This window comes from Hordeum vulgare, chromosome 1H (genome assembly GCF_904849725.1).
Source record: "Hordeum vulgare subsp. vulgare chromosome 1H, MorexV3_pseudomolecules_assembly, whole genome shotgun sequence".
Taxonomy (NCBI): Eukaryota; Viridiplantae; Streptophyta; class Magnoliopsida; order Poales; family Poaceae; genus Hordeum; species Hordeum vulgare.
This window is the reverse complement of record NC_058518.1, coordinates 408,006,398-408,029,390: the sequence shown is the minus strand read 5'-3', so window position 1 is coordinate 408,029,390 and position 22,993 is coordinate 408,006,398. Positions and strand designations below refer to the sequence as shown.

At 44.8% G+C, this 22,993-nt stretch overlaps 1 protein-coding gene across 1 annotated transcript; it reads left to right on the top strand.

The window, feature by feature from the left end:
• Window positions 1-458: 458 nt before the first annotated feature.
• Window positions 459-991, top strand: LOC123412331 (metallothionein-like protein 1). The gene is made up of 2 exons (XM_045105290.1): window positions 459-594; window positions 670-991. The coding sequence occupies exons 1-2, from the start codon at window positions 542-544 to the stop codon at window positions 839-841; spliced, it is 225 nt and encodes a 74-aa protein (XP_044961225.1). The 5' UTR covers window positions 459-541; the 3' UTR covers window positions 842-991.
• The last annotated feature ends 22,002 nt before the right edge of the window (window positions 992-22,993 follow it).

Below are 22,993 nucleotides of genomic sequence, written 5' to 3'. Positions count from 1 at the left end.
AATGAATTAAAGTGGTATGTCCTTATTAGGTCTTACTTGCATTAATTGAACACCTAACGTACATAGTTTCTCTGGACACTCATCTAAATACGCATTATTTCTGAACAAGGAGGGTTAAGACGACAGATAGCACGCATCGTTGCTTTAGAAGAAAGCAACAATTTATTTGTAAACTCCTAAAACATACAGAAATTATTTCAGAAATTATAAGGACACGCATAAGGAACGCTCACTATCACTGTCAGATTTATTTAGCATATTTGTTCTCTGAAAATAGAAGTTCATTCTGTAGCTTGAATACTTGCAAGGATAAAATGATCAAATTGCAAAGTTTTATTTAGTCATAGAAAATTGTATTAGATGGACGGAAGCTGACTCATTCTAGGAAGCCTGTGTATAGCATTCTGGCACAAAAGTCCTTTGAAATACATAGTTCACCTATAAATAGTGGTGCACAAGTCGAGCATATGCATCGTCCAGTGCTCACCATCCCAATTAAAGTCTTTGATCTTCAGCAGCACAGGTTACAGCAGAACTAAGGATGTCTTGCAGCTGTGGATCAAGCTGCGGCTGCGGCTCCAACTGCAACTGCGGGTATATGCATACTTCTTCCTCTTACAAACTAGAGTGATTTCTTGCTCTGATTTTGTTTTGATTTTTTTGTTGCAGCAAGATGTACCCTGACTTGAAGGAGAAGAGTGGCACCACCATGCAGGCCACCGTCATCGTCCTCGGCGTCGGGTCCGCGAAGGTGCAGTTCGAGGAGGCCGTCGAGTCTGGTGAGGCCGCCCATAGCTGCAGCTGCGGCGCCAGCTGCAAGTGCAACCCTTGCAACTGCTAAGATGCAAATGGTGTATGCGATTGTGGTGATTGTGCCGTGTGTGAACGAGTGTGAATAATGAAATCGGCGCCGGCCATCTGGTCTGTGTTGTGGTGTGGTTTGCTTTTGGTGTACTTGTGACTTGTGAAAATATAATTATTGTTATGTGTTTGTGTGTGCGAGCCTATGTGCGTGTGTCTTTGTAATGGCTCATCTAAACTGAAGTGAATATACAAAAACAGGTTCGCTCAAAGTGTGAATTATTGTTTTTAGAAAAGGAGGCTGACCCCCGGCCTCTGCATCGGGAAGATGCATGCAGCCATAAATGTGAATTATTAGCCAAGTCTTACATATTTTTATCTTATTTTGTAACAAAGAAAGATGAAAGATAATAATTCCTTCACACGCAGGTGCCAGTATATTTCTCTATGTGAACATAAAGGAAAACCAGAAATAGGACTCCTAGCTTATTGGCTAGACTATCTCATGTCCATCTGCAGGGGATTGAAATAGGATTCCTAGCTTACTAGCTAGACTAGCAACTCTCATAGTTCATTTATCTATAGTGTTCATTCCTCGGGTCAAGGCCGCACGGTGCTTAAAGCATCCCTCGGTCATACCTACTAGGAACATCTAGTTTGTATGCATGCTCTGATCCTCAGGTGAGGGATTTATGTGTCGATGATGTTTTGATGCATGTATGCTTGCTTTAGTGGTTCGGTTGGTATGGCAGTGATATTTGTGAGGGTTTTATGGATGCTTGGTTGGGTCTACTTACCAATGATGTTCTTGAGGCTTGCAAGCATGCTTACATCATAATCCTTATACCAATAATGTTGTTGATGCTTGTATGCATTCTTAGAGGGGTTGGGTATGTATGCCCACGATCAATTTGGTCTTGTTCCATGTTGATCATGCTTGTTTATCAGCTTTGCGATGAAAAATAGCATGTTCACTTTGCATGTTGCTTCAAGCTGAAGCATGCCACCATGACTATGATGCAAGAATGTTGCATAACTAACTATGATTCAGTTTTAGCCATGAACCTTGAGAATTTAGTCCATTGTTCGGTAACTGGAATGTTGATGACTATCCCAAGTGGTAGAGATTGGAATCATGTTAGTGCTATCTTTGACCAAACTTGAGTTTTGATGATGCTTATGACTATTTCAGTTATGCAATGCTTATGCTCTCTTTGTTACTTAATACCTGCTGCTACCCATTTGAATTGCATTATGTATTTAAATGAACTAGTATGAGGTTCATGGAAACTGTGCCATGAAAGTCACTGGTTTAAAATTAAGTTCCTACAAAGGGTTTGAAAGTAGAGAGAAGTCTGGTCATTGGAGAGAGAAAGATAAAACATGTTGTGTATTAAGTAGGCTTAAGGATTGGGTTATTATCACGCAAATTGAAATAATTATCAGAGTACTTTATTTCTAAATATGATATATGATCGGTTCATCACATACAAAGAGAGTAGAGAAGGGGGTACCACGCTCTAATGATTGTCGAGTGCGTAACTTCACCACTTGTGTTGCAAGGTGAGCATGCCAGTCCTTATGCAGGCAACCAAACAACAAGGGTTTGGCTCGTTTGGACTTGTCCCTGGTGGTTTGTGTGGGAAGTGCATGCAACGAAACCTACCCCGCCCTAAAAACGTATGTTGATAGTATTATTCATTGACAAAATTACTCGTTGAATTCAGTGGTTGGGAGACATTAGATAAGATCTATTTGATTCCCATGATCCCAAGGACATATCAATAAGATAAATGTAGGGCTTCGTTGTCATGTCCACTTGAATCCCACGAGATTGAATTCCCACCAAGATTTGTTTAATTTCATCGTGGAAAAAACACCCATTCCAATATTTTAAGTAAATGGAAATTTTCTTTCAAATGCAGTGCAAAGGAACATGGAGTATAGTTCTACAAACCAAACAACGTACTTGATATGTTACTAAGAATTTGAATCCTCTAAAATTTCTAAGAAAAAACATTTTACCAAGTAGACAGGTGTTGGTCCTTTCAATTTCAAAACATCGAATGATGTATTTCTCATGGATGAATGATTCTGCGAGAAAACGAACATGTGACTATAGATGGAGCTAGGTAGCTCTAATGCCTCGCGAGCGTGTCAGCGTTCAGGTGCACCAAGTGTGGTGGCATTGGGAGCATCGCATCCCGTTGTCGTACCCGGACGTGACCCTCCCGCACCACTGGCATCTGGATCCGGAGAGGATCCCGGTGTCGGCCGTGTCGCGGTCGGTGCGGATGCATGTGGATGAGGTGAGTCACCGGCGGTGGCAGCTCACGCCGGAGCAGTGGCTCAACCCTGTGTACGCGGCCAACTCTACCCACTCGGAGGTGTGTTTCGCGGTCGAGCACGAGGAGTAGTGTCGGCGCGGCGTGCGCGACATGCAGCCAGGAGGCCCTATACCTCCCCCGCCCATCGTTAGCGACGAGGACCAGGAGGTGGAGGTCGCCTACCAGGCGGCTGCACTCCGCGAGAGCGAGGAGGAAGACCGGCGCAAGGCCAAGGAGGAGGACACGGCATACGAGGCGTAGCTCGCGGAGGCCATCGCGCTGTCCACCGCCGGTGACTGCGTCGTGCCGCCTCCGTGGAAGAGCGAGCCGCAGTTGAAGGTCTACCAATGGACCGGCTACCTCCGCGAGTAGGTCAGCGCGTCGCCCATCTGGTTGGGCGCAACACCGCAGCAGGAGGCCGCCTACCTCCAGCAGTAGAGGGCGCTACACGTGATGGAGGAGCACACCGACGGTCGTCGGCAAACGGCGCTTGAGCGGGAGGCGGAGGAGGAGCATGCCCGTGCTGCGCTGTCACCGCCACCAGCACAGCCCGCGCCGGCGGGATAGACGATGGAGGCGCAGGCAGCGGCGCTATGGAACACGGCGTTCCCCTGGGCCGATCGTGCGTCGAAGTTGGTTGACTTCACCGACCCCAACGTCGACGACGAGAACGCCTAGGGCAGCCTCATAGTTTAGGTTTTTTAATGTTTAATTAATGTAATGAGGAGTGCGTGGACTCTCACCGGCCTTCGTCACCGGATTTAATTTTAAATTAATATTTATTTTTTATTTCTCGAAATGTTTGAAAAAAACCCATGCGTCGTTAAAATAGGTCGGACCAGTGTTGGACGCATGCGCCGACACAAACACTGAAACAGATGTTGATGTTCGTTGGATCAACCCAAACGGATAGAAAACATACAAAATCGCAGTTCGTTTAGGTCGACTTGTTCCTCTAACGTATATCCAGTTTCTTTGAACACGCATCTAAGTACTCGTTAGTCCTTATAAAGAAAGAGAGTGTTAAGATGACGCATACCACGCATCGTTGCTTTAGAAGAAAGCAACAATGACACCGCAAACGTCATAAATATACATAAATTAATTCCAAAAACGCAAGGGCACACGTCAGGAACACTCGCCATTATTGCCATTTTATACAGCATATTTTGTTCTTTTAAAATACAAGTTCTTTCCGTAACTTGAATGCTCGCAAGGATAAAATCATCAAACGAAAAAGCTTTATTTAGTCGTTGGAAATTTTCATTAGAAAGACGACTCGTTCTAGGAAGCATGTGTACAGCATTGTGACACACCACAAACATCCCTTCAAATACACAAATTGGCCTATATAGCAAAAGGCCCGTGCGTTGTAACCGTAGAAAATCAATTATAATCTTCAATGATGTTGATCATATATGCCTTTAAAATTTTAGGACATTTCTTAAAATACATGAACATTTTTTGAATTAGCAAACATTTTTTTTCAATTGCACTCAAAAAATAACACACAAACTTTTTTTCAAAATCCTGGACTTTTATTGTTTTCACCAACATTGTTCTCAAAATTATGAACATTTTTCTGAATATGCGAATATTTTTACAAAAATCCTGAGCATTTTTTGAATTCACAAACATTTGTATTTTCTTCATACTTTTATTTCAAAATTCCCAGTTTTATAAATTGCAAAAGTTTTTCAAAGTTCTAAATTATTGAAACTAAAAAATGGAACAGAAAAATAAAAATAAAAAATGAGACTAAAAACAGAGGCACGAACTGTTTTTAAGATTTTTACACGGACTTTTGTTTAAAATCGTTGACATTTTTATTTTATGGACATTTTCTCAAAGTTTAAACATTTTTTTATATGCAAACATTTTTCAAACCACCTGAGTAATTTTTGAATTCTAAAAAAAATATGTTTTTTTGAATATTTTATTTCGAAATTCTCAGTTTCTTAAAATTGAAAAAAGTTGTTTGAATTTTTAAATTATTTAAAGTAGAAAAACAAAATGAAACTGAAAATAAAAAAACTAAACTAAAAAACAGGCGCCCACGCATGAGCCGGCCCAAACAGGTGTGCTGCATCTTTTTCTAACGCCCAGACCGTAATATAGGAGGTGCCTACATGGGCAGGCCCAACCCGGATATTTTCTGTTTGAAACGTTTTTTATGACTTATAGGCGGCATTGGTGGTTAATTTTAATGAACTTTAAGGACAATTTGGATGACGTACGGAAGAAGCACTATTTGCTTTATTAGTAGGCAAATAGTGCTTCTTCCGTACGTCATCCAAATTGTCCTTAAAGTTGACTAAAATTACCCATCAATGCCACCTATAAGTCATAAAAAACATTTAAAACAGAAAAATCTCCGGACTGGGCCGGCCCATGTAGGCACCTCCTATATTACGCTCTCGACGTTGGAAAAAGATGCAGAACACCTGTTTGTGCCGACCCATGCGTGGGCGCCTGTTTTTTTAGTTTAGTTTTTTATTTTTCTTTTCAGTTCCATTTTATTTTTCTACTTTAAATAATTTAGAACTTCAAACAACATTTCTCAATTTTAGAATTTTGAAATAAAATATTCAAAAAAAACATATTTTTTTGAATTCAAAAACTACTCAGGAGTTTTGAAAAATGTTTGCATCTAAAAAAATGTTTAAATTTGAGAAAATGTCCGTAAAATAAAAAGTCAATAATTTTAAACAAAAGTCCGTGTAAAAATCTTAAAAATAGTTCATGCCTCTGTTTTAGTCTCATTTTTTATTTTCATTTTTCTGTTCCATTTTTTAGTTTAAATAATTTAGAACTTCGAAAAACTTTTGCAATTTATAAAACTGGCAATTTTGAAATAAAAGTTTGAAGAAAATATATAATGTTTGTGAATTCAAAAAATGCTCAGGATTTTTGTAAAAATATTCGCATATTCAGAAAAATGTTCATAATTTTGAGAACAATGTTGGTGAAAACAATAAAAGTCCATGATTTTGAAAAAAAGTTTGTGTGTTATTTTTTAAAGTGCAATTGAAAAAAATGTTTGCTAATTCAAAAAATGTTCATGCATTTCAAGAAATGTTCTAAAATTTGAAGAACATAATATGAGCAGCATCATTGAAGATTATAATTATTTTTCTCCCGTTGCAACGCACGGGTCATTTTGCTAGTAATAATAAAGGGACTATTGCTTCTGTCGTCCGTCGAGTCGTCGTCGTTTTTGCAGAAAGGTCCCTATGGTTTTTGAGAATTTAACCCGCGGTCCCTTCTTAAGTTGATCTGAAAACCGTTTCGTTTTTACACAACAACCCCTACATTTGTAAGAATTCACCCTGCAGTCCTTTGTTTATCTCATCCACGCGCAGGTGAGGCGCAGGAGACGTGCTCAGGCGGGGGGAGGGAGGATGGCTCGCCGTGGTCGGACGGGAGGAGGGAGGACGGCTGCGCAGTGCCTCGGCACGGGCGCCCCCGTCTACCTCGCCGCCGTCCTCGAGTACCTCGTCGCCGAGCTGTTGGAGCTCGCCGGGGAAACCTTGAGGAGCTTGTTGACAACGCGTTTGACATCGGTGCTGCGGTACCCCATAGTGTGGAAGTGGCTGATCGCGCGCGTCCATCCGCTTCTCCCCGGCCCTCGTTAGCCGGCGCAGGCGGACCATTGCTGGACCCCGATCGAGGGGACGGGCGGAGGAGGCCGCACCGCTCGTGCGGGGGGGGTGGGGGGGGGGGGCGGCGGCTGCCGTCGGAGGTAGGGCTTTTGCCTCGCTCGATTGGGGAGCAGGGGTTGAGGGGAGTGACGGCGTTTGGGTCCGTCCGTGAATTTACAGTACTAATTATAAATAGGGCATTCCTCTCCCCCACTGGTTCTTTGGCCCTAAGAGGTGAGATAAATGATGGTTCCTTGCTATTACAGTACTCACTCGTTCCTTTTTACTTCATAGAGATTTGTAAAGCCAAACTTTGTAAAGTTTAATCAACTTAATAAAAAAAATCAACATTTACAATATAAAACCAATATCATTAGATGTGTCATGAATTTAATTTTCATATTGTACAACTTTAGTATTATAGGTATTGATTTTTTTCCATATAAATATGATGAAACTTTACGATGTTTGACTGCAGGCAAATTTTATAGCAGAGTGAAAAGGACCGAAGGGAGTACTAATTATTGTTTGTCGAGATTTCTAAATTACCGAACGGATTATTAAAAATGGTGTACAATGATACATGAATCGATTATGCTTTTTTTTACCCGGTGCAACGCACCCGTGCGTTGCAACGGTAGAAAAACAATTATAATCTCCAATGATGCTGATCATATTATGTCTTTAAAATTTTAGGACATTTCTTGAAATGCATGAACATTTTTTGAATTAGCAAACATTTTTTTCAATTGCACTCAAAAAATAACACACAAACTTTTTTTCAAAATCCTGGACTTTTATTGTTTTCACCAACATTGTTCTCAAAATTATGAACATTTTTCTGAATATGCGAATACTTTTACAAAAATCCTAAGCATTTTTTGAATTCACAAACATTTATATTTTCTTCAAACTTTTATTTCAAAATTCCCAGTTTTATAAATTGCAAAAGTTTTTCAAAGTTCTAAATTATTTAAACTAAAAAATGGAACAGAAAAATGAAAATAAAAAATGAGACTAAAAATAGAGGCACGAACTGTTTTTAAGATTTTTACACGGACTTTTGTTTAAAATCGTTGACTTTTTTATTTTATGGACATTTTCTCAAAGTTTAAACATTTTTTTATATGCAAACATTTTTCAAAACTCCTGAGTAGTTTTTGAATTCTAAAAAAAAATATGTTTTTTTGAATATTTTATTTTGAAATTCTCAGTTTCTTAAAATTAAGAAAAGTTGTTTGAAGTTTTAAATTATTTAAAGTAGAAAAAAAAATGAAACTGAGAAGAAAAAAAAACTAAACTAAAAAACAGGCGCCCACGCATGGGCCGGCCCAAACAGGTGTGGTGCATCTTTTTCTAACGCCCAGACCGTAATATAAGAGGTGCCTACATGGGCAGGCCCAGTCCGGATATTTTTCTGTTTGAAACGTTTTTTATGACTTATAGGTGGCATTGGTGGGTAATTTTAATCAACTTTAAGGACAATTTGAATGACGTGCGGAAGAAGCACTATTTGCTTTATTAGTAGGTAAAGAAATAGTTGTGCACAAGTCGAGCTTATGCATCGCCCGGTGCTCATCGAAGTAGGCTTCCGCACCCGCTATATGCGTATAACAACCACATGATACAACATAAGACCACTGCTGGAACAAACAGCATATCCACGCCTAAAAGAAAGGAAGAGAAAACAATGCCAACATCGGCGATTAGCGAAAACAACAATGACCGGCAACCGCTGCATCTCGTCCGGAATATTCCCACCACGATCCAAACACTTTGATCCATCGCGTACCAAACAACACCTCCAAAAAGGATAATGACGACAACGACACTGTTGCCTCGACAGGTCCTTGGGTTTCCCCCGGTATGCTCCGGGGAGCGGGGAGGAGGTACAGCTGACACCCTTCAGGAAGGAAGGGTGACACTCTCAAGCATCACTATGTCGGTGAAAAAAGACAAGGATTTCTCCCGACCGCCAAACCACCAGCTCCCGGACAATTACAAGCGCTCCACCAAGCATGCCATCCATCAACATACGCCACCACGGTCTTGCAGTCACCATCGTCATCTCATCGGCCAATGTAACAAGGCCGGTCATATTGAGATGAACCACCCGAAGACAAGGTCCTACAGGAGGACAACCACGCAGGAGGGGAAAACTGTTGGGGAACGTCGCATGGGAAACAAAAAATTTCCTACGCGCACGAAGACCTATCATGGTGATGTCCATCTACGAGAGGGGATGAGTGATCTACGTACCCTTGTAGACCGTACATCAGAAGCGTTAGTGAATGCGGTTGATGTAGTGGAACGTCCTCACGTCCCTCGATCCGCCCCGCGAACTATCCCGCGATCAGTCCCACGATCTAGTGCCGAAAGGACGGCACCTCCGCGTTCAGCACACGTACAGCTCGACGATGATCTCGGCCTTCTTGATCCAGCAAGAGAGACGGAGAGGTAGAAGAGTTCTCCGGCAGCGTGACGGCGCTCCAGAGGTTGGTGATGATCTTGTCTCAGCAGGGCTCCGCCCGAGCTCCACAGAAACGCGATCTAGAGGAAAAACCGTGGAGGTATGTGGTCGGGCTGCCGTGGAAAAATCGTCTCAAATCAGCCCTAAAACCTCCGTATATATAGGTGGGAGAGGGGGAGCCTTGCCTTGGGGCTCAAGGAGCCCCAAGGGGGTCGGCCGAGCCAAGGGGGAAGGTCTCCCCCCCCCCAAACCGAGTCCTACTTGGTTTGGTGGGTGGAGTCCTTCTTTCCTTTCCCACCTCCTCCTTTTTTTTCTCTTTGATTTTCTTCCTTTGGCGCATAGGGCCTTCTTGGGCTGTCCCACCAGCCCACTAAGGGCTGGTGTGCCACCCCCAAGGCCTATGGGCTTCCCCGGGGTGGGTTGCCCCCCCCCCCCCCGGTGAACTCCCAGAACCCATTCGTCATTCCCGGTACATTCCCGGTAACTCCGAAAAACTTCCGGTAATCAAATGAGGTCATCCTATATATCAATCTTCGTTTCCGGACCATTCCGGAAACCCTCGTGACATCCGTGATCTCATCCGGGACTCCGAACAACATTCGGTAACCAACCATATAACTCAAATACGCATAAAACAACGTCGAACCTTAAGTGTGCAGACCCTGCGGGTTCGAGAACTATGTAGACATGACCCGAGAGATTCCTCGGTCAATATCCAATAGCGGGACCTGGATGCCCATATTGGATCCTACATATTCTACGAAGATCTTATCGTTTGAACCTCAGTGCCAAGGATTCATATAATCCCGTATGTCATTCCCTTTGTCCTTCGGTATGTTACTTGCCCGAGATTCGATCGTCAGTATCCGCATACCTATTTCAATCTCGTTTACCGGCAAGTCTCTTTACTCGTTCCGTAATACAAGATCCCGCAACTTACACTAAGTCACATTTCTTGCAAGGCTTGTGTGTGATGTTGTATTACCGAGTGGGCCCTGAGATACCTCTCCGTCACACGGAGTGACAAATCCCAGTCTTGATCCATACTAACTCAACGAACACCTTCGGAGATACCTGTAGAGCATCTTTATAGCCACCCAGTTATGTTGCGATGTTTGATACACACAAAGTATTCCTCCGGTGTTAGTGAGTTATATGATCTCATGGTCACAGGAACAAATACTTGACACGCAGAAAACAGTAGCAACAAAATGACACGATCAACATGCTACGTCTATTAGTTTGGGTCTAGTCCATCACGTGATTATCCTAATGACGTGATCCAGTTATCAAGCAACAACACCTTGTTCATAATCAGAAGACACTGACTATCTTTGATCAACTGGCTAGCCAACTAGAGGCTTGCTAGGGACAGTGTTTTGTCTATGTATCCACACATGTAAATGAGTCTTCATTCAATACAATTATAGCATGGATAATAAACGATTATCTTGATACAGGAATTATAATAATAACTATATTTATCATTGCCTCTAGGGCATAATTCCAACAGCCTCCCACTTGCACTAGAGTCAATAATCTAGCCCTCACATCATCATGTGAATTACATTGTAATAAATATAACACCCATACAGTTCTGGTGTTGATCATGCTTTGCCCGTGGAAGAGGTTTAGTCAGTGGGTCTGCTACATTCAGATCCATGTGCACTTTGCATATATTTACGTCCTCCCCTTCGACGTAGTCGCGGATGAGGTTGAAGCGTCGTTTGATGTGTCTGGACTTCTTGTGAAACCGTGGTTCCTTTGCTAAGGCAATGGCACCCGTGTTGTCACAGAACAAGGTTATTGGATTCAGTGCGCTTGGCACCACTCCAAGATCCATCATGAACTGCTTCATCCAGACACCCTCCTTAGCCGCCTCCGAGGCAGCCATGTACTCCGCTTCACATGTAGAATCTGCTACGACGCTTTGCTTGGAACTGCACCAGCTTACCGCACCCCCATTAAGAATAAATACGTATCCGGTTTGCGACTTAGAGTCGTCCGGATCTGTGTCAAAGCTTGCATCGATGTAACCTTTTACGGCGAGCTCTTCGTCACCTCCATACACGAGAAACATCTCCTTAGTCCTTTTGAGGTACTTCAGGATATTCTTGACCGCTGTCCAGTGATCCACTCCTGGATTACTCTGGAACCTACCTGCCATACTTATGGCCAGGCTAACGTCCGGTCTAGTGCACAACATTAAATACATGATAGAGCCTATGGCTGAAGCATAGGGGACGGAGCGCATATGCTCTCTATCCTTATCAGTTGCTGGGCACTGAGTCTTACTCAATCTCGTACCTTGTAAAACTGGCAAGAACCCCTTCTTGGACTGTTCCATTTTGAACCTCTTCAAAACTTTATCAAGGTATGTGCTTTGTGAAAGTCCTATCAGGCGTTTTGATCTATCCCTATAGATCTTAATGCCTAGAATGTAAGCAGCTTCTCCTAGGTCCTTCATAGAGAAACTTTTATTCAGGTAATCCTTTATGCTCTCCAAAAACTCTACGTTGTTTCCAATCAGCAATATGTCATCCACATATAATATTAGAAACACCACAGAGCTCCCACTCACTTTCTTGTAAATGCAAGATTCTCCAACCACTTGTATAAACCCAAATGCTTTGATCACCTCATCAAAGCGTTTGTTCCAACTCCGAGATGCTTGCACCAGTCCATAAATGGATCGCTGGAGCTTGCACACCTTGTTAGCATTCTTAGGATCGACAAAACCTTCGGGTTGCATCATATACAATTCTTCCTTAAGGAAACCGTTAAGGAACGCCGTTTTGACATCCATCTGCCAGATTTCATAATCAAAAAATGCAGCTATTGCTAACATGATTCTGACGGACTTAAGCATCGCTACAGGTGAGAATGTCTCATCGTAGTCAACTCCTTGAACTTGTGAAAAACACTTTTCCACAAGTCGAGCTTTGTAAACGGTCACATTGCCGTCAGCGTCCGTCTTCCTCTTAAAGATCCATTTGTTCTGAATAGCCTTGCGGCCCTCAGGCAGTACTTCCAAAGTCCACACTTTGTTCCCATACATGGATCCTATCTCGGACTTCATGGCTTCTAGCCATTTGTTGGAATCTGGGCCCACCATTGCTTCTTCATAATTTGCAGGTTCATTGTTGTCCAACAACATGATTGATAAGATGGGATTACCGTACCACTCTGGAGCAGCACGTGGTCTCGTCGACCTGCGTGGTTCGACAGAAACTTGAACCGGAGTTTCATGATCATTATCATTAACTTCCTCCTCAACCGGCGTCGCAATGACAGAGGTTTCCCCTTGCCCTGCGCCACCATCCAGAGGGATGAGAGGTTCGACAACCTCGTCAAGTTCTATATTCCTCCCACTCAATTCTCTCGAGAGAAACTCCTTCTCGAGAAAAGCTCCGTTTTTAGCAACAAACACTTTGCCCTCGGATTTGAGATAGAAGGTGTACCCAACTGTCTCTTTTGGGTAACCTATGAAGATGCACTTTTCCGCTTTGGGTTCCAGCTTTTCAGGCTGAAGCTTTTTGACATAAGCATCACATCCCCAAACTTTAAGAAACGACAACTTTGGCCTTTTGCCATACCACAGTTCGTATGGTGTCGTCTCAACGGATTTTGATGGTGCCCTATTTAAAGTGAATGCAGCTGTTTCTAATGCATAACCCCAAAACGATAACGGCAAATCGGTAAGAGACATCATAGATCGCACCATCTCTAATAAAGTACGATTACGACGTTCGGACACACCATTACGATGTGGTGTTCCAAGCGGTGTCAACTGTGAAACAATTCCACATTGTCTTGAGTGAGCACCAAACTCGAAACTCAGATATTCACCCCCACGATCAGACCGTAGGAACTTGATCTTCTTGTTACGATGATTTTCAACTTCACTCTGAAATTGCTTGAACTTTTCAAATGTTTTAGACTTGTGCTTCATTAAGTAGACATAACCATATCTACTTAAATCGTCAGTGAAGGTGAGAAAATAACGATATCCGCCGCGTGCCTCTACGCTCATCGAACCACACACATCGGTATGTATGATTTCCAACAAGTCACTTGCACGCTCCATTGTTCCGGAGAACGGAGTTTTAGTCATCTTGCCCATGAGGCATGGTTCGCACGTGTCAAGTGAATCAAAGTCAAGTGACTCCAAAAGTCCATCGGCATGGAGTTTCTTCATGCGCTTTACACCAATATGACCTAAGCGGCAGTGCCACAAAAATATGGCGCTATCATTGTTAACTCTAACTCTTTTGGTCTCAATGTTATGTATGTGTGTATCGCTATCAAGATTCAATATGAACAATCCTCTCACATTGGGTGCATGACCATAAAAGATGTTACTCATAGAAATAGAACAACCATTATTCTCTGACTTAAAAGAGTAACCGTCTCGCAATAAACAAGATCCAGATATAATGTTCATGCTCAACACAGGCACTAAATAACAATGATTCAAGTTCATAACTAATCCTGATGGTAATTGAAGTGAAACTGTGCCGACGGCGATTGCATCAACCTTGGAACCATTTCCTACGCGCATCGTCACTTCATCTTTCGCCAGCCTTCGTCTATTCCGCAGTTCCTGTTTCGAGTTGCAAATATGAGCAATAGAACCGGTATCGAATACCCAGGCACTACTACGAGAGCCGGTTAAGTACACATCAATAACATGTATATCAAATATACTTGATTTTTCTTTGGCCGCCTTCTTATCTGCCAGATACTTGGGGCAATTGCGCTTCCAGTGACCCATACCCTTGCAATAGTAACACTCTGTTTCAGGCTTAGGTCCAGTTTTGGGTTTCTTTGTCGGATTGGCAACAGGCTTGCCGCTCTTCTTTGAATTACCCTTCTTGCCTTTGTCGTTTCTCTTGAAACTAGTGGTCTTATTCACCATCAGCACTTGATGCTCTTTACGGAGTTCAGACTCTGCGACTTTCAGCATCGCAAACAACTCTCCGGGAGACTTGTTCATCCCTTGCATGTTGTAGTTCAACACAAAGCCTTTATAGCTTGGCGGCAGTGATTGAAGGATTCTGTCAGTGATAGCCTCTTGCGGGAGTTCAATCCCCAGCTCAGCTAGACGGTTTGACTACCCAGACATTTTGAGCACATGTTCACTGACAGACGAGTTCTCCTCCATCTTGCAAGCATAGAATTTATCGGAGGTCTCATACCTCTCAATCCGGGCGTTCTTCTGAAAGATAAACTTCAACTCCTGGAACATCTCAAATGCTCCATGATGCTCAAAGCGACGTTGAAGTCCCGGTTCTAAGCCATACAAGACTGCACGTTGAACTATTGACTAGTCCTCCTTACGTGCTAACCAAGCGTTCTTAACATCCTGATCAGCCGTAGCGGGTGGTTCATCTCCTAGCGCAACATTAAGGACATAATCCTTCTTCCCAGCTTGTAAGATTAGCTTAAGATTATGAGCCCAGTCTACAAAGTTGCTTCCATCATCTTTCAACTTAGCTTTCTCTAGGAACGTATTAAAATTCACGGTGAGTGTCTCGTGAGCCATGATCTACAACACAAATATATTCAAAGTGGACTTAGACTATGTTCAAGATAATTAGAGTTTAACTTAATCAAATTATTTGCTAAACTCCCACTCAAAAAGTACATCTCTCTAGTCATTTGAGTGGTTCATGATCCACTTACACTAGCTCAAGTCCGATCATCACGTGAGTTGAGTATAGTTTCAGTGGTAAGCATCCCTATGCTAATCATATCTTCTATATGATTCATGATCGACCTTTCGGTCTCATGTGTTCCGAGGCCATGTCTGCACATGCTAGCCTCGTCAAGCTTAACCCGAGTGTTCCGCGTGCGCAACTGTTTTGCACCCGTTGTATGTGAACGTTGAGTCTACCACACCCGATCATCACGTGGTGTCTCGAAACGACGAACTGTAGCAACGGTGCACAGTCGGGGAGAACACAATTTCGTCTTGAAATTTTAATGAGAGATCACCTCATAATGCTACCATCGTTCTAAGCAAAATAAGGTGCATAAAAGGATTAACATCACATGCAATTCATAAGTGACATGATATGGCCATCATCACGTGCTTCTTGATCTCCATCACCAAAGCACCGACACGATCTTCTTGTCACCGGCGCCACACCATGATCTCCATCAACGTGTCGCCATCGGGGTTGTCGTGCTACTCATTCTATTACTACTAAAGCTACATCCAAGCAAAATAGTAAACGCATCTGCAAGCACAAACATTAGTATAAAGACAACCCTATGGCTCCTGCCGGTTGCCGTACCATCGACGTGCAAGTCGATATTATCTATTACAACATGATCATCTCATACATCCAATATATCACATCACATCCTTGGCCATATCACATCACAAGCATACCCTGCAAAAACAAGTTAGACGTCCTCTAATTTTGTTGTTGCATGTTTTATGTGGTGACCATGGGTATCTAGTAGGATCGCATCTTACTTACGCAAAACACCACAACGGAGATATATGAGTTGCTATTTAACCTCATCTAAGGACCTCCTCGGTCAAATCCGATTCAACTAAAGTTGGAGAAACTTGACACTTGCCAGTCATCTTTGAGCAACGGGGTTACTCGTAGCGATTAAACCAGTCTCTCGTAAGCGTACGAGTAATGTCGGTCCAAGCCGCTTCAATCCAACAATACCGCGGAATCAAGAAAAGACAAAGGAGGGCAGCAAAACGCACATCACCGCCCACAAAACTTTTGTGTTCTACTCGAGAAGACATCTATGCATGAACCTAGCTCATGATGCCACTGTTGGGGAACGTCGCATGGGAAACAAAAAATTTCCTACGCGCATGAAGACCTATCATGGTGATGTCCATCTACGAGAGGGGATGAGTGATCTACGTACCCTTGTAGACCATACAGCAGAAGCGTTAGTGAACGCGGTTGATGTAGTGGAACGTCCTCACGTCCCTCGATCCGCCCCGCGAACCGTCCCGCGATCAGTCCCACGATCTAGTGCCGAACGGACGGCACCTCCGCGTTCAGCACACGTACAGCTCGACGATGATCTCGGCCTTCTTGATCCAGCAAGAGAGACTGAGAGGTAGAAGAGTTCTCCGGCAGCGTGACGGCGCTCCGGAGGTTGGTGATGATCTTGTCTCAGCAGGGCTCCGCCCGAGCTCCGTAGAAACGCGACCTAGAGGAAAAACCGTGGAGGTATGTGGTCGGGCTGCCGTGGAAAAATCATCTCAAATCAGCCATAAAACCTCCGTATATATAGGTGGGAGAGGGGGAGCCTTGCCTTGGGGCTCAAGGAGCCCCTAGGGGGTCGACCAAGCCAAGGGGGAAGGTCTCCCCCCCCAAACCGAGTCCTACTTGGTTTGGTGGGTGGAGTCCTTCTTTCCTTTCCCACCTCCTCCTTTTTTTTCTTTTCTCTTTGATTTTCTTCCTATGGCGCATAGGGCCTTCTTGGGCTGTCCCACCAGCCCACTAAGGGCTGGTGTGCCACCCCCAAGGACTATGGGCTTCCCCGGGGTGGGTTGCCCCCCCCCCCCGGTGAACTCCCGGAACCCATTCGTCATTCCCGGTACATTCCCGGTAACTCCGAAAACCTTCCGGTAATCAAATGAGGTCATCCTATATATCAATCTTCGTTTCCGGACCATTCCGGAAACCCTCGTGACGTCCGTGATCTCATCCGGGACTCCGAACAACATTCGGTAACCAACCATATAACTCAAATACGCATAAAACAACGTCGAACCTTAAGTGTGCAGACCCTGCGGGTTCGAGAACTATGTAGACATGACCCGAGAGATTCCTCGGTCAATATCCAATAGCGGGACCTGGATGCCCATATTGGATCCTACATATTCTACGAAGATCTTATCGTTTGAACCTCAGTGCCAAGGATTCATATAATCCCGTATGTCATTCCCTTTGTCCTTCGGTATGTTACTTGCCCGAGATTCGATCGTCAGTATCCGCATACCTATTTCAATCTCGTTTACCGGCAAGTCTCTTTACTCATTCCGTAATACAAGATCCCGCAACTTACACTAAGTCACATTTCTTGCAAGGCTTGTGTGTGATGTTGTATTACCGAGTGGGCCCCGAGATACCTCTCCGTCACACGGAGTAACAAATCCTAGTCTTGATCCATACTAACTCAACGAACACCTTCGGAAATACCTGTAGAGCATCTTTATAGTCACCCCGTTACGTTGCGACATTTGATACACACAAAGTATTCCTCCGGTGTTAGTGAGTTATATGATCTCATGGTCATAGGAACAAATACTTGACACGCAGAAAACAGTAGCAACAAAATGACACGATCAACATGCTACGTCTATTAGTTTGGGTCTAGTCCATCACGTGATTCTCCTAATGACGTGATCGAGTTATCAAGCAACAACACCTTGTTCATAATCAGAAGACACCGACTATCTTTGATCAACTGGCTAGCCAACTAGAGGCTTGCTAGGGACAGTGTTTTGTCTATGTATCGACACATGTAAATGAGTCTTCATTCAATACAATTATAGCATGGATAATAAACGATTATCTTGATACAGGAATTATAATAATAACTATATTTATCATTGCCTCTAGGGCATAATTCCAACAAACACCTACACCGTCCAAGACGGTCGTTGTCCAGACACGACCACGAGAGCACATCGAACCATTGAAACTGGAGGGCGGCAGCAGCGCAGCCACCCGTAGGACGTCCTCCACCGCCATCCGCGGGTGCCGACCGGACACAGCAGCCGAGGCACCCAGGCCAGATTGGCCCGGCCAAGCCCTGGGGCTCGTAAAGTCCACGTCGCCGTGCTTGTGCATGTAGGCCGCCGTCGCCGCTACCCTCATGCAACCCAAAAGCTTTGTCGGGCATGGACAAGCCCATGAAGCTCCCATCACCATGCTGTAGCGGTGCGGCGTCAACGATGTCGTCCTTGTCGCGAGCCATGCCGCAGGACAACCGAAGGCAACGAGACAGGCCCAACCTGACCCAGATCGGGCACTAGGGCCAAGATCTGGGCCTGCAGGGCCGAAGCGCCACCATCGCAACCCAGCCATCAATGGCAGCACCACCGCCACCAAGACCACCCACGCCGCACGAGGGGGAGCCCCACCGCTGCACCAAGCCACTGCCGCCGAGGAGCACCACCAGGCCCCGGGCTGCCCCGCGCTAGGAGGGGAAGGGCCGGAGGCCCGCCACCATCGAGGCCGCTCGACCAAGGGCCAGCACGGCACACCGGTGACAGCAGGAGGGAGGAGCGAAGGGTGGCGAGGAGGCGGGATGCGGGGGCACGACCCTGTTGGGGAATGTTGCATGGGAAACAAATCAATTTCCTACGCACACGAAGACCTATCATGGTGATGTTCATCTACGAGAGGGAGATGGGATCCACATACCCTTGTAGATCACTAAGCGAGAAGCATTAATAAACGTGGTTGATGTAGTGGAACAGATTCGTGATTCACATCACCAACGTCCCATGATCCGTCCCGATCTAGCATCGAACGGACGGCACCTCCGCGTTCAACACACGTACATCTCGATGACGATCTCCGCCTTCTTGATCCAGCAAGAGAGACGAGGAACTAGATGAGTTCTCCAGCTGCGTGACGGCACGCCGGTGATGGTGATGATCTATTCCTGTAGGGCTCCGCCCGAGCTCCGGAGAAAATCGATCTAGAGGAAGAACTACGGAGTAGAGGTTTACGGTTGCACGTGGCAAAGTTGTGTCTAAAAAAGCCCTAAACCTCAAGTATATGTAGGAGGAGGGGAGGGGCTAGTCTTGAGGTTCAAGGGAGCCCCAAGGGCGTCGGTCGAGTGGAGGAAGAGGGACTGCTACTCCAATTCGGTTTGGAAGGAGGAGTCCCTTCCTTCGTTCCCACCTCCTCTTTTTTTCTCCTTTGATTTTTAATCTTGGCCGAAATAGTCCTATTGGGCTGGCCCCACCATCCCACCAAGGGCTGGTGAGCCACCCATGGGCCTATTAGGTTCTCTCCCGGGTGGGTGGCCCCTTCCGGTAAAAACCCGGAACCCATTCGTCACTCCCGGTACACTGTCAGCAATGCCCGAAATCTTTCCGGAAGCCAAATGAAACAATCCTAGATATCAATCTTCGTTTCTGGACCATTACGGAAACCCTCATGACGTCTGTGATCTCATCCGGGACTCTGAACAAAACTTCGGTCACCAGCACCTATAACTCAACTATACCGAAAACATCATCGAACCTTAAGTGTGCAGACCCTGCGGGTTCAAGAACTATGCAGACATGACCTGAGACACTCCCCGGTCAATATCCAATAGTGGGACCTGGATGTCCATAATGGATCCTACATATTCTACGAAGATCTTATCGGTTGAACCTCTGTGCCAAGGATTCATATAATCTCGTATACCATTCCCTTTGTCCTTCGGTATGTTACTTGCCCGAGATTTGATCGTCGGTATCCCTATACCTATTTCAATCTCGTTACCGACAAGTATCTTTACTCGTTCAGTAATACAAGATCCCGTGACTAATGATACGTCCATTTTGTATCATGTTTTCATGTTGATATTTATCGCTTCTTGGGCTGTTATTTCACCTCACGGTACAATACTTATGCCTTTTCTTTCTTATTTTGCAAGGTTTACATGAAGAGGGAGAATGCCGGCAGCTGGAATTCTGGTCTGAAAAAGGAGCAAAGTTGAGATACCTATTCTGCGCAACTCCAAACGCCGTAAAAATCAACGACGATTTTTTTTCGGATTTATAAAAAATACTGGGCCGAAGAAACGCCAGAGGGGCGCCAGCAGGTGGCCATAAGCCTACTTGGCGCGGCCACCCCCCTGGCCGCGCCATGAGGGCTTGTGGGCAGCCTGCTGGCCCACTGGCCCCCCTCTTCTGCTATATGAAGGGTTTCGTCCAAAAAAATATCAAGGCGGAGCTTTTTCGTGGATTCCCCGCCACCACGAGGCGGAACTTGAGCACAACCAATCTAGAGCTCCGGCAGGACGATCCTGCCGAGGAAACTTCCCTCCCGGAGGGGGAAATCGTCGCCTTCGTCATCACCAACACTCGTCTCATTGGAGGGGACTCGTCACCATCAACATCTTCATCAGCACCATCTCATCTCCAAACCCTAGTTCATCACTTGTAACCAATCTCCGCCTCGCAACTCCAATTGGTACTTGTAAGGTTGCTAGTAGTGTTGATTACTCTTTGTAGTTGATGCTAGTTGGATTATTTGGTGGAAGAGTTTATGTTCAGATCATTGATGCTACTCATTACCTCTCTGGTCGTGAACATGATTATGCTTTGTGAGTAGTTACTTTTGTTCCCGAGGACATGGGATAAGTCATGCTGATAGTAGTCATGTGAATTTGGTATTCGTTCGGTAATTTGATATGTTGTATGTTGTTTTTCCTCTAGTGGTGTTATGTGAACGTCGACTACATAACACTTCACCATTATTTGGGCCTAGAGGAAGGCATTGGGAAGTAGTAAGTAGATGATGGGTTGCTAGAGTGACAGAAGCTTAAACCCTAGTTTATGTGTTGCTTCGTAAGGGGCTGATTTGGATCCACTAGTTTAATGCAATGGTTAGACTTTGTCTTAATTCTTCTTTCGTAGTTGCGGATGCTTGCGAGAGGGGTTAATCATAAGTGGGATGCTTTTCCAAGTAAGGGCAGTACCCAAGCGCCGGTCCACCCACATATCAAACTATCAAAGTAACGAACGCGAATCATATGAACATGATGAAAACTAGCATGACAGAAATTCATGTGATTATGTGGTTAAAAGTGGTTTAACATGATGAAAACTAGCATGCCTATGTTTGTCTCTAGCGTGAGGTTTAGCAATTTAAACTAGCATGACAGAATCCTTTCCTGCTCATATTGATCTCCCCAAACAGAAGTGGTTTAAATATCATCCTCCTTTAGAAGTCAATGTAGTTAAACCCGCTCCAGTTGAAGAGAGAGTCATTGCCTATAATGATTATGTGGTTCCCAGTGCTTACATTGAGAAACCACCTTTCCCTGTTAGGATAAAGGATCATTCTAAAGCTTCAACTGTGATATGTAGAGGCTACATTAGAACATCTACACCCCCTGAGCAAATTAGAGTTGAACCTAGCATTGCCATTATCAAAGATCTTTTGTCCGACGATGTTGAGGGACATAATATTCACTTCTGTGAAGATGCTGCTAGAATTGCTAAACCTCACGCTAGAGACAAACATAGGCATGTTGTTGGCACGCCTGTTGTTTCTGTTAAGATACGAGATCATTGCTATCATGGTTTATATGACGTGGGTGCTAGTGTTAGTGCAATACCTCAATCCTTATATGATGAAATTAAAGACGAGATTGCACCTGTTGAGATATAACCTATTGATGTCACTATTCAGCTTGCCAATAGAGATATTATCTGCCCTGTGGGAATTGTTAGGGATGTTGAAGTCTTGTGTGGTAAAACTGAAAGGATCGATATGGTTGACTAGAGGGGGGTGAATAGGCAACAACCACTTTTTAATTAATCTTAGCAAGTTAGGGTTAGCAACATAAAGGTTCTCTCAAATATCAACAAAGGGGTGAACCTATATGATTCTACCAACGAAGATAACTAAGACAAGTAAGAGATAAACAACAACAAAAGCATACACAACGTAAAGGTTAGAGATAACCGCAAGTGGAACCAATGAAGACGAGGATGTGTTACCGAAGTTCCTTCCCTTTGACAGGAAGTACGTCTCCGTTGGAGCGGTGTGGAGGCACAATGCTCCCCAATAAGCCACTAGGGCCACCGTATTCTCCTCACGCCCTCACACAATGCGAGGTACCGTGATTCCACTATAGGTGCCCTTGAAGGCGGCGACCGAACCTTTACAAACAAGGTTGGGGCAAACTCCACACAAAGCTTGGAGGCTCCCAACAAGACCACAGAGCTTCACCACAGAGGCGGAGCAGTGCTCATCACAGTGATGGCATGCTCTTGGAAGTATTGCTTCAATTTCTTTGCAGCAAGGTAAACACCATAACACATTTTCTGATAATGAGGGTAGTTCTGCTTAGAGGCGGACAAGACCTTGCTAAGGTAGTAGACAGGGCGCTGCACTGGCAGGGCCTTGCCTTCCTCTCTACGCTGAACTACCAATACTACCCTGACCACGCGAGTGGTCCCCGCGATGTATATGAGTATGGGTTCCCTTTTAGATGGGGCTGCCAATATTTGCAGGCTCGAGATTACCCGCTTGAGGTCACGGAAGGCTTCGTCCGCCTGGTCATTCCACTCGAACTTTGTCGTCTTCTTCATGAGCTGGTAGAGTGGAAGGGCCTTCTTGCCAAGCCGGCTCACGAACCGGCTGAGGGATGCCAAGCAGCCGGCGAACTTTTGGACGTCGAGGATCCGAGCCAGCCGCACCATCCGCTCGATGGTGCTGATCTTCTCAGGGTTCGCTTCGATGCCGCGGGCGGATACAAAGAACCCCAAGAGTTTGCCTCCTGGGACCCCGAAGACGAACTTCTAAGGGTTGAGACGGATCTTGTATTCGCGCAGATTAGCAAACGTCTCCCGTAGGTCGTCGAGGAGGCTGAAGTGCTGCTTCGTCTTGACGACGATGTCATCCACATAGACGTGGATGTTTCTGCCAATCTGTGGCAGTAGGCACTACTGCATGCAGCGTTGGAATGTCGCACCAGTGTTCTTCAGACCGAACGTCATGGTGGCGTAGTAGTAGGCCCCGAAGGGCGTG